The sequence below is a fragment of the Typopeltis vanoorti genome, chromosome 19 (genome assembly GCF_054136105.1).
Source record: "Typopeltis vanoorti isolate ZY-2024b chromosome 19, IOZ_Tvanoo_1.0, whole genome shotgun sequence".
NCBI lineage: Eukaryota > Metazoa > Arthropoda > Arachnida > Uropygi > Thelyphonidae > Typopeltis > Typopeltis vanoorti.
In genome coordinates, this window is record NC_143567.1 from 10,810,375 (window position 1) to 10,822,955 (window position 12,581).

A 12,581-nucleotide genomic window follows, 5' to 3' on the forward strand; every position below is an offset into this window, starting at 1 on the left:
GAGTAAACAGAACTGAGAAAGGATTAAAGATATATAATTCTTCCAATATTTCATAACAGTCACTGAGACACTGTCAGGGAGTACAACATGAGACATAAACACAAAACTAAGTGAAATGTGAGGACAAAGACCTAGAGTCCTAACTAGCTGGATCACCCTCTGTGGGCACCAGTTATTGGCTTAGGATGTAAAATGTGATCTCAAATTCATGTTTCCCATATTTTGGGAAGATTAATGCAATCATATTCAAATTAGGACAATTTCTGAGAGCAGCTATGGATACTAAAAACAGTTCTTCTCTTCTTAATTTACTGCAGTGGAGCATAGTTTGCAAGACCTGATTGATCATATTCATAACTGAAGATGTATTTTTTTACATTCTTTCATGTGTCACTGATGGCTAATCTTCCTGTCTGTCCATCGGAGGACAACTTGCAGGAACAGGGAACAATATATATATATATTCAGGAACTGAGAGAGGAGGGATTTGGTCTTTAGTGGAGCAGATAAAGGTAGCTAGTTTCAAGCAGAGGCTGAAATTTGGTACAACTTGAAAGTTGCACCAAATCCCTCCTTTCTCAGTTCCTGGATTAAATAAAACATTATTTTTAATCATTTCTTAGTGCTGTTTTACTCCATCAAGTCTCCAATATGAGTTTCGCCTGGCAATTCATCCTTTACACATGGACAATGAAGACGTAGAACATTTGTAAGCTGTTTAAGAATTCTCAAATGAAGACCTTATCGAGCTAGAAGCAGAGAAAGCTGCAGGAGAAGAAGCAGAAGCTTCTTCTTCTTTTCACTATGCTTATAGTGCCTCTGTTTCCAAAGACCTTCCCTGCCATTGTTTGCTTCATCTTTCTATATTTCTTTTTCTTTTTGGTCATCTGTTATCCTACATTCTTTCTATATGATTTTTCCATTCTTTCTGTTTTTGGATCCAATCATTTATGGGCTGTATTTTAAACTGTTTCTGATTTGTAAGTTCTGGATTTTGTTTAATATTGTTATATTTTTAATTTTTCTTAATATTTTCATCTCAGTAGTTTGACTGATTTGTCGACTTTTTGTAGTTGCTCATGTGTTTCTGCTAGATGTATCAGTACTGGTCTGATTACTCCTTTATAGATTCTTATTTTTGTTTCTTTGCTTATGTTCTTATTCTTCCAAATGAGGTTGCAAGATATTCCACTAGCTTTTATTGTTCTCATGTATTTCAGTTTGCGTAGAAATAAACAGTAGCATTACTGTTCATTTCTATTCCTAAATATTTAATCTATCTAACCTGGTAAATTATTTTCCCTTTAATTTCTAATTTGCATCTCATGGGTTCCATAGCAACTGTCATTGTTTTAGCTTTTTCTATTGATATCTTCATATTTTTCTTTCCTGCTGCATTATCGAATGTATTTAGTAATGCTTGTAGGAAATTTTCTGCTGGTAAGATTATATCATCAGCATATTCAATTATTCTTAGTTTTTCATTTTTATTTGTATACCACATTTTTCTTTTAAATTTTGTTTACTTCTTTTATTATTTCATCCACCACTAAATTATATAAATCAGGACATAATGAATCACCTGATCTAATTCTTTTGTTTTTTTTTTAATTTCTTCAGTTGTCCTTGTTGTGTCAGCTGAGTACCCAAAAATTAACAGAAGTATTTGCCACTGTTAATAAGGCAAATACATCAGCCAATTTGAAATGAACATCTGATGAACCATCCTCAGAATGCTTCATTGCATTTCCCAAATTTGAAGAATTTGCTGTTGATGACCTAGCCTTCTCTGCCACTTCTGAAGAACTGTCCAATTAATGAAGCAGAATGATTGCCCCACGTGTTTTCATATGATCGTTTTACTGGTAAGTGCATATGGACTCATGTTTATTTATTATGGCAGTTGCTGTATACAGAAATTGTATGTTATTATTTATACATTATATTATTATTTTACTATAAAAAACAAAGTGAAATTAGTTAAAAATATAACAAAACAGACCTGAGCAGAGGACTGTATTAAATTTTGTGACTTCATTTTTTGCACTTCAATTTAAATTTGCAAGTTATATTTTTTTTTGGGGGGGGGGGGGGGTGGAGATTCTGGTTTAGCTAGGATTACAGCCAAATTTGCTAGTATGTCATGTATGTTTCCATCTAGTCTTGTTTTGTAGAATGAAAAAAACATAAGTTTCTAGGAAAGAAAACTATGTTATCCATATACAAGATAGGTTAACTCACTTCAGTCAAAAAGCCATTCTAGTCAGGATCACCTAATCCCCATCTTTGTCCTTTGGTTAAAGGATGTCATTAATAACAATGAATGCTATGCAGATTTGGGAAAGCAGAGACATCGCTTTCAAAATTTCAGCAATTCAACTTATGTTGGGCTACTTAATTAAAGGAACTGATAATTCCTGCAAATGAATTTTTTTTTGCAGTTAAGAAAACTGATGTTTTAATTAAAATGCCTGCAATATATAAAGTCCCACCTGCAGTCCAACCTGTACCCTCTCCTCCCTTTTTCTTTTATGCATAAGTTCATATACCTGAATATTCAAATAATGCAAAATAATGAATATACTATATGCAAAATTAAAAATATAAAGGTGGAGGGCACTGTCATACCCTTATCTAATTATTCTTGTATTTCTATATCAATGATTCATCTAATAAATCAAGGATCTCTTATAAAAATAAGAATATTCAAGAAATGAAATTTAACTCAATTAATGTATCATGTTATCATTTTGTTAAATTTCATTTCTTGAATATTCTTATTTTTATAAGAGATCCTTGATTTATTAGATGAATCATCGATATAGAAATACAAGATAATTAAGCATGAATAAATCATACTTAGTATTCATTCTTAGTATTACTCACCAAACTTTCCAGCCTTTTTGCAACAATAGAAGCAAACCTTCTCTCTCCTGCCAAGTTAGAAATAAGGAAGAAATACTCAGGAGCTGTCACCTGATTTGATCTGTGTGTTCGGCCTACAATAATAATAACAGATAATGTTCCTAGTAAAAGCATACCTCTCTCTCTCTCTCTCTCTTGCACATACACCTCTTAGGAGACAAACTACTTATTTCTAAAATTTTAAATCATATAGAAATAATTTTAAATTATAAATATCAATTAGTAACATATAATTTAATAAATACTTGAACACATTTCATCAGAACTATCTTTGAAGAAGACCACCTTTTGAGTTTTCAAAATTCAAGTCATCAGAATTCAAGGAGAACCGACCTATCAGTCCGGAACTCGGGGGATGGGTGCTGGGGTGCAGACCCCCTCCTTTCGTGTCTTCAAAATTCAAGGAGAATGGGCCTACCAGTCAGGGGGGCGTAGTCCCCTAGTATATACAATAAAAAGTTAGGAAAGATTAGCTGAATTATAAAGTACTATCTCCCATAAAGGGAATAGACATAAACCATCAGATCTGTTTAAGTTAGGCGAGTGAAGTAAAGTTTCACATGTTTCTTTATAACGCTGTTCCATGAGGAACTGACTTTTGTGAAGGTCTCTTGTCTTTTTCCAATGAACTCTATGTCTAGTGATGATGGCATATTCTGCAAGTCCAGACTGTTCAGGTTTAAGGTATTGAATATAAGACTGGTGTTCTTCTAGCCGAATAGAGGCAGATCTTCCTGTTTGTCCAAAATAAGATAATCCACAAGAGCAAGGAATCTGGTAAACACCTGGATAATTAAGATGTGGAAGCTTGTTCTTAGAAGAAGTGAGAAAGGTGGAGATGTTTCTGAATGGTTGAAAGGCAACAAAAATATTCAGTGGTTTTAAAACATTTGCTATACGTTCACTAATGCCTTGTACATAAGGGATAGGAATGTGCGTTATTTCTTCTGTATTTGAAGAGGAAGACATATTAAAACTACTCAAAGCTCTTTTGAGTAGTTTTAATATGACTAACCAGTTTTTTAATAGTTCCTGCCTTTTGACTGGGATGGTGATGAGATGCAGCATGGATATAATGGCCTGTATGAGTCTTCTTTCTATAGACTGAGAAATGTAGGTTACCATCTGGTTGGCGAAGAATTAGAAGATCTAAAAAGGCTAACTGCTTATTTGATTCTACCTCTAGGGTAAACTGGATCCTTGGATGAAGTGCATTTAACTTAGTGAGAAACTGTTGAAATTCATCAGAAGAGCCATTCCATATAGCAAAAATGTCATCGACATATCTGAACCAATGAGTAGGTCTGGGAGAAATGTTGTCAAAGATACATTGTTCAAAATGTTCCATAAAGAAGTTGGAGATAACAGGAGAAAGAGGATTGCCCATTGCTGTTCCTTCAATTTGTTGATACAACTTATTTTTAAAGGAAAAATAACCAGAATGTATTACAAAATCAAATATTTTTACAATGTCTGAAGGAAATTCCTGTTGCAGTAATTCAATGCTGTCATATAAAGGAACATTTGTAAATAAAGAAACAATATCTAAACTGATCATGATATCCAAAACATCCAAATGAAGATCTGAAATTTTATTTTTTAAATCCAAAGTATTTTTTATATAAGTATCAGTTCTTCTAGTTGAAGAAGTGAGAAGATTTGATAAACATTTTGAAATTTTGTAAGTGGGACAACCTATGCAATCTACAACAGGCCTCAACGGAATGCCTGGTTTATGAACTTTCGGAAGAAAATACAATCTAGGTGGACGACCAAAGAATGTTTTAAGTTTTTTGTTTTGATCTTCATTCCATGTAGATACGTTATCTATAAGAGAATTAAGTTTCTTCAATTGACTCCCAGTAGGACCCGATGTAAGAGGCCTATAAGTTGAATAGTCGTGGAGTAATAGAGACATTTTTCTCTCATATTCCTTCCTATCTTGAATAACCACAGCCTTCCCCTTGTCAGCTTTTGTAATAATTAAATTATTGTTATTCTTAAGTGATTTCAATGTTTTAAATTCAGAGTAAGAAAGATTAGGACATGGAGGTTTGGCATTAAAAAGAATTTTCGCACATTTTTGTTAGGAAATTTATTGACCTTTTTAGTTATCTTACACTAGCTACTTAGGTGTTTTTTGGAATTGTCAGTTATTGTTTAATTTGAGCTTAAAATGTACTGAAGATGCCTGTGACACACAGGCGAAAATTATACTATTAAATAATCTTTTCACATGAGTTTTTCCATTATTATCTTTGTATTTATTTGTAGTATAGATTTAGGAATTGCCTCTGGCTGGAGCCAATTCCTTTGTCTAACTGGCTGACTTTCTCTAACACTGATCTTAATAAAAATTTATTTATGTAACGACTGCACCATTATCGTGCAAAGGAATTGTTTGCCTTTCCTAAACATGTAAGAGAACTGCTCAGTGGAACATGGAAATATCTCCAAAATTCAGCACTAAATCAAGCAATATTTGAAAACTTTCTAATAGTCAGCCTTGGCTACCTTTAACTTCAAGGACACACATGTTCTATCTTTTTATGAGAAGTGCATTGGTAGGTCGAAATCAGGCAAGTTATTTACCAAACAAAACAATTTATTCATACTAAGACATGGAAACTACAAATTAAAGAAAAATGGATTTCACACATATCAAATTTATCAGGTTCTTTTCAATTCTGCCAAGTAACAATGCAATGCACATGTCTCGTTCTCAAATTACTTATATCAGCACTTCTAGCCTTTAGTGTAGAGGCAAAGACATATACGTCAGGCATGTGGTTAATTTCATACACACTTCAAAACAATTTAACTTAGACCTTTAACAGAATTATGCTTAACTAAGCCTCACAACTAACAATTGCTTAGAACTCCTTTGATAACTATTTCACAATAATTTAGAAGTGCGGTTTTCCGACTTCATAACCCTACAATATGCTAGCAATTATATATTCAACAATCTCTGCTCTAAGGTTCACAATCCATAACAGTTCTACATTAATCTTACTTGATACATTTCTCAGCCAGTTCAGCATTCAAGATCCTAGAGATCACGAATATAACCCTTTTCTTTCCCATTAGAACTGCAAACAGACATTATTCCATGGCAATGACGATACAGCATTCCTGGAGATTGCTTAAGGAACTTCACAACGGGACTTTCTGGAACAGGCTGACGCCACTGTTACATATCTGCTATCATTGTTGAATATCCTTCTAGCAGGATATCCTTCCCATCCTTGGGATGGCTGGATACAGGAATCTTCTTCGAAGTGATATCGGAACAAGTCAGGAACAGAGAACAAGAGTCCAAAAAAAAAAAAAAGCCCAGAGCAGAGCGCCTACCTCCTTTTTATTCTCCCTTGATGGCCTTGGAACTTCTTTAGATCCAGTTCCCCGAATGTTCTACCACAACATTCTCGTAGCGATTTTCGTAGGGGGAAAGGTATCCCCTACAAAAATAGTTGAGTCATGGCAGGAAAACCCTGTAACTCGTATGCTTTCGTGTCTGGCAATAGCTCAGGTCTACATTCTAATTCTGTCTGGGGTATCTCTTTGTTTGTACAATATTGGCAGTCAAATAATTTAGTAATTCATTCTAATATTTTTATAGATTACATAAAACACTTATGAAAAATTGTTAATTTAACTACAAGTATTTTGCATTGAATTTTATACAAAATTCTTTCTATACAAGATTTTACACAACCATCCCGATCTAAATAATAACGCTGCCATAAGCAAATAAAAGTACAACAGCTCTCAGATGTGAACTGTAGACTAAAATACACAAACATTATTGAAGATAAAATGAAGGAGTTTGAGAATAGGAACGAAACCTTGGAGATTCAGTGACAAGCCCTAAAGAAAACATTGATTGATTCAGCCAGAGAGACATTAGGTGAGGTTTTCTGCAAGAATAGAAAAATCAGAACTCCGTGGTGGCACAGGAAGTTAAAGCGGCACTGAAGGAAAAGAAGAAAGCATATTGAAAGTTCCTGAAGAATAATTCAGCTTGTGCTCTTAGAGAATACAGAAACAAATGTAAGAAAGCTAAACACTTTGTAAAACTAGCTAATAAAAAGTCATAGGAAGACTTTGGTAAGAACATAGAAAATAAATATCAGCAAGGTGGCAAAATAATTTGCAGGCTGTTGAAAAACTCAGAAATGGAGGAAAGAGTGCTGTAAAAGGAATTAGAGATGATAAAGGTAACATGAAAACTGAGAAAAAAAAAAGATATCCTTGAAGTATGGAGTAATTACTTTGAAAAATTGCTAAATGAAACAAGCAGTGACAGCACAGTGGTAAAAAACACTCAACAGACATGCAATCATGAATACATATCTATATTTGAAATAGAAAAAGCCATCAAAATCCTGAAATGTGGAAAGGCAGCTGGAGTAGATGATATTCAACCAGAAATGCTTTAGTATGGAAGTATAAAAGTCTTACAGTGCTGTGCTGCACTGCATAGCTCAGAAGGCCTGGACAGAGGGACCAATTCCAGATGATTAGAGTAGAGCTCTCATAGTACCCATATAGAAAAAGGGAAATAAAACTGAATGTGAGAATTACATATAGGTATTTTATGGGTGTTCCTGGTAAGATTTTATGAAAGTATACTTTAGAAATAGTTGACTGTGGAAGAGAAGCTTGTGAAGAACAAGCTGGATTCAGACCAAATAGAGGCTGTCAGGATCAGATTTTCACTTAATGACAAATAGTTGAGAAATCATGAGAATATTACAAAGATTTGTATTTAAGTTTTGTAGATCTGGAAAAGGCATATCACAAGGTGTCAAAGACAGAAGCAGGGCCGGTTTTATCATTAGGCGAACCTTTAGGAGCACTAACACTATATATATATAGACTTATATATAAGAGACATATGTACAGGAATATAGAGACAATGTACACAGGTGCCTAAATTTTCTTTGCCTAGGGGCATCAGATATTCTCGGACTGGCCCTGAATAGAAGCTATTCAAAATACTACAGTTGTATGCTGCTGTCAGTGGGGCATTATATGAAGCAATACTTAGTCTTATTTGAGTTGTAAGTCAGCATTTAGAATTGAAGTACAGGAAGATGGTTTAATGTTAAATCTGGTGTCAGACAATGATGTACATTATCCTCCTCTGTTATTCATTATCTACATGGATCACATTATGAAGGAAAGTGGTATGCTAATCTCAGCTCTTTGCTTTATGCAGATGATGTTATACTTCTAAATAAATGCTCTAGACGTCTGCAAGATTACGTGACTAAATTGAATAACTGTTGTAATAAATATTGTATGAAGGTCAGAAATAATACCAATTAAGGTTTTGAAAATGCTAGTTTTTTGACTAGGATGATGGTGTAATTATGCATGGATATAGCAGACCGTAAGAGGCTTCTTCTAAAAAAAGTGAAAATTTCTGCTGCCATCCATGACGAATCATACCATTATCTTAAAAAAAAAAAAAAAAGGACTATCATGACCTTAATACATTGAGATTTCTTTATGTTCTTCACACAGACTTCTATAGAACAAATTACAACATATTAAGTCAACTTTCTTAACAAATGATTTATTATTATTATTATTTGGTAACCTCCAAGGAGGCAACAGACTTATCGTGGAAGATCCACTCAACCAGCAATATTATGTCTATCATAATGAGCTTTGAAGTTATTTACACTACCTGCACTCACAATGCACTCAGGCAATGCATTTCAATCCCTAACAACTCTCCGCATAAAAAATCTACTCCTCACTCCATTCTTCACCACATCTCTACACAACTTCCAGGGATGGCCTCTTGTTCTTCTCATCTTAACATCCGCTCTTTTTATAATTTCTTCTGTATTAATCTGATGTAATTCTTTAACTAACTTGAAGGTGTCTATCATATCTCCTCTTTTACTCCTATCCACCAACCTCTGTAATCCACATTCTCTGAAACGTTTGTCATAATCAACACTCCAGAGTCCTGATATAAAACCTCTGTCCCGATACCTTGTGTGAACTTTTCAGACCACCCTCGTATATTTTTATATCTATTTTAAACTTGCACGGTGTTCATACCCTACTGTGTTCATTACTACCTTTGTTTCTGCAGCTTTTCTCTTGGCATTTTAACATGTGCTTTTTTTGAGATTTCCAAAACTTAAAACACAAAATATCCTTAAAAGTCTGATCTTGAGGACCATTATTTAGCCAGAACCCAGATTTTTCTCCAAGCTTCTAATCCACAATTTTTCTTAGCCTTTTCTCAAGCATGTTCACATGAATCTTCTCTGGAATACTCAGTATGGAAATAACTCTAGTTTCACATTCAGTTTCCTCCCCGACCCCTCTTTTAACATATTAGTGCTGTAATATGACATCTCTTCTGTTTTATCACAAATGGCTGGATCACGTTTGTTGCTGTATTCTCTCAAGGCTTCTGCTTTATTTACTAGTAACTTTCATTAAGCTTTCTTGTTTTTTCAGGACTGCCTCTTCACTTTCTTAAGTCCATCATAAAGATATGAAATTTTCATCTTTGCATACAAATTACAACTTCATGTGCTTCACTAGCTAAATAAACATTTTCTTCAGATTCTGTCACTGATTTTCCAAGGTTTCATTCTTGCTTTCAAGTTTAATTTTTAGCTGAATAAAATATTTGTAAAATTGAGTCTACAGTTCCTCTGAAAATTGCTGGTGTAATATTTTTTTTACAACTTTCATACATATATGAACAGGTGGTAGAACCATATTATAACTAAAGAGAAAATCTGACATTATTAGTATTCACATATTTTTCAGCCTTGTTGAGTAACTGGCTCACATCTACAAACCAACAAAAAAGACTGGAAGTTCAAATTACACTGTAGCATGGATATCTGTGTTAGTCTTTAGGCAGAATATCATTTATCCTTCACAAGTAGGAGACCAAATAATCTGCTTATTGCAGGTTTAAAATTTGGTGCTTTTTGTTGAAATAAGTACCATGTACAAAAATGTTAGCAATGAATATACAGATGACTGAAATTGTAATACTACACTCTTTCTCACACACAAAACCACAAACAGTGAAATGAGATATATTTTAAACAATTTGTGGGTTATTCACACCCTATTTTCCTCATACCACTATTGTTTTTGCAAGAATCCTTACAATCCAAAGATTTCATCTAAAGTTAAACTATGTGAACACACTTACCAAATTGTTGAACTGCTCTATCGGCACTCCATGGTAATTCAAGTGTCAGGTGAACTCGCCTAGCTTGATTCTTGACCCTTCTGTCTGACTGAAGTGAAATACCAGAACTTGCTGCTTCAGATATAATAGCAATATGCTAAAGAAAAGAAAAAAATAAATAAATAAAAATAGACAGAAAATATATGCGTGCAGGCATATTTGTACAAGTGCACACAAACACATGCACGCAGAGATGTATGCGATGCATAGTACTGTAATTTTTTTAGAACCAATCAATTCATCTACATCACAGTATTTTTATCATGAAGCAAAGATTAATTCAGTTTTGAAAGATGTACTTAACATTTTCACCTTTCTTCCTTCGATACCATAAATTATTTATTATTATTCCTTTTTATGACTCCCACCTACAAAATGTTGTAAACCTATATATAGTACATTAGTACTGCTGTTGGGTAGACTAAGTATTAATTTTTCTATAAATCTTTTTTTTTTTTTTTTCATTTTTTACATAATCCAGACACCCTGTTCTAGAGACCAAATATAACTAAGTCACTTCGGGCTTCCAACTGAGATACTGAAGCTATTGCAAGAGAATTAATAACTTTCCTGGCCTGGTTGTACAACATGAATAAGTACAAGCAAGATATTCCTGATGATTGATAGAAGGGCAAGATAATTACATTAACTAAGAGTGGAACTAGGATTTGAGCAACCAAATAAAAGTCGAGAGTCGAAAAACCTAAGTTTTTCATCTCTCGTTTTTTTGTCTTTCATCTTTCCAAAAGGGAAAAAATTGCCCATCTCAGGATGAGACAGGCTAATTCACTATTTCAATGAAAACACCCAATAAAGGTTCCTCATGTCATAGATGGGATTCAAAGCTAGGTATTTCCAACCTAAGGCTGCACTAAACCAACTGAGCTACTGAGGCCAAGTATTTGCAAAGTGTTTTAATGATACAGAAAATATCCAATGTAATTCTGACTGTGTATTTGCGTGCATGAGCATGTATATACACATATAAATCTTTATTTGCATTTGAAAACCTGAGTTCGCACAGCTTAACCTGCCATCAGCTCAACTTTCCCTTCCTCATTCATATATAAACACTGGTGTTACTCAGAAATCATTTTTTAATTGTCAGTTTTCTGTAATGCTGGATGGATCACCATCTGAAAACGAAGAGATAGTTGAAATATAGTTACCACCATTAACACAGATGTTGACAACAAATAGTGTATTTTCCGATGCACATCATCACGATTAAGAAGATATGTTAATTCCTGTCAACAAGCAGCCCACTGTTGGATTTGTTAAAACTCAATCTCATATTAAATTACCAAAGGCATGTGAAGATGGTCAACCATTGGTTTGTTAGATCCTGAATGAAGGAATTTTGCAAAGAAATCATTCATTCAGAATCCAACATATTAAACTTACAAAAAAGAGAGAAATACCTACACATCAGCTGTAATTAAAAGTGAAGCTTCTTCACTTTATGTATAAAGTTTGCATTCTTTATTTCATGCACCATATATTTAATCCATTGTGATCATATTAAGATTTTATTTAGAATATGTCTAAAAAGAGGGATAATCTGATTTAATTTAAGCCTCACTTAAGCTGTGTAAAAATAACTGGGAGTCACCAGATAGTTACTAAATAATAAATAATAGTTTTATACCTTCTTGGAAGGTATAAAACTACACGTGTACAGCGTAACGCTGGCAGCAGTAGCTTAAGTGGAACGTATATTGACACGAATTCTGGGAATACACGAGCATAACAGCGTCGGAAAAAAGCAAGGGGTGAAAAGATATGGGTCGTGTGCAAATGGGACTGAGGAAAAAGAGGGCGCTCTAACAAAGAATATAAGGGGACGAGCACCGTATCGGGAATTTCTCTTGTGTTATCGTTTTCCTGTTTGGTGGCTCGGAATTTAGCGTAAAGGGGGGATGAAGCATCAATGCTAAGATAAGATGTTGGACAGCAGGCATTCTTGAAAATGGAGAAGGATTCTACGCAGAGCTGAAGGTAGAAATTTCCAGTCCTAGCAGAATCAAGCCATCGCTGAAAAGTCTCATCGAGTTGTTCCTGAAACGCAAAGATTTAAGTCCGTTTTCGGCAGAAATAATGGAGATAGCGTAACCACTATGTTGGCGTATGGACAGCCAATACACAAGAAGTAACCAGACATACACGTGGTGCTGAAAGATGGGGAAAAAGTTCGGTAAGGTGAAATTACTCCATTTTGTGTATAAAATTCATTAGAAGAGAGAAAATTGTTTGCGAATGTGAAATTAAGAACAGTATTCTAAAGAACTCTGTGGACAGTCCTAATTAGAAAGTTAACCTCCTTTGAGAGAGAGTAAGAAGAATTGTTTGGAAAAGATCTTTAGTAATTGTATGTGATAGGATTAATTAATGAGATCAGAATTGTGGATTTTAG

At 34.1% G+C, this 12,581-nt stretch overlaps 1 protein-coding gene across 1 annotated transcript in view; it reads right to left on the reverse strand.

Annotated features, from left to right (window-relative positions):
• Positions 1-12,581, reverse strand: part of LOC150095851 (protein strawberry notch homolog 1-like) — a 527,670-nt gene that overhangs the window by 146,702 nt on the left and 368,387 nt on the right. Inside the window, exons 18-19 of the mRNA XM_090409548.1 lie at positions 10,130-10,265; positions 2,887-2,999 (exon numbers count right to left, since the gene is read on the reverse strand). Of these exons, the coding sequence (XP_090265674.1) occupies positions 2,887-2,999; positions 10,130-10,265 (249 nt within the window). The remainder of the gene's footprint in view (positions 1-2,886; positions 3,000-10,129; positions 10,266-12,581) is intronic.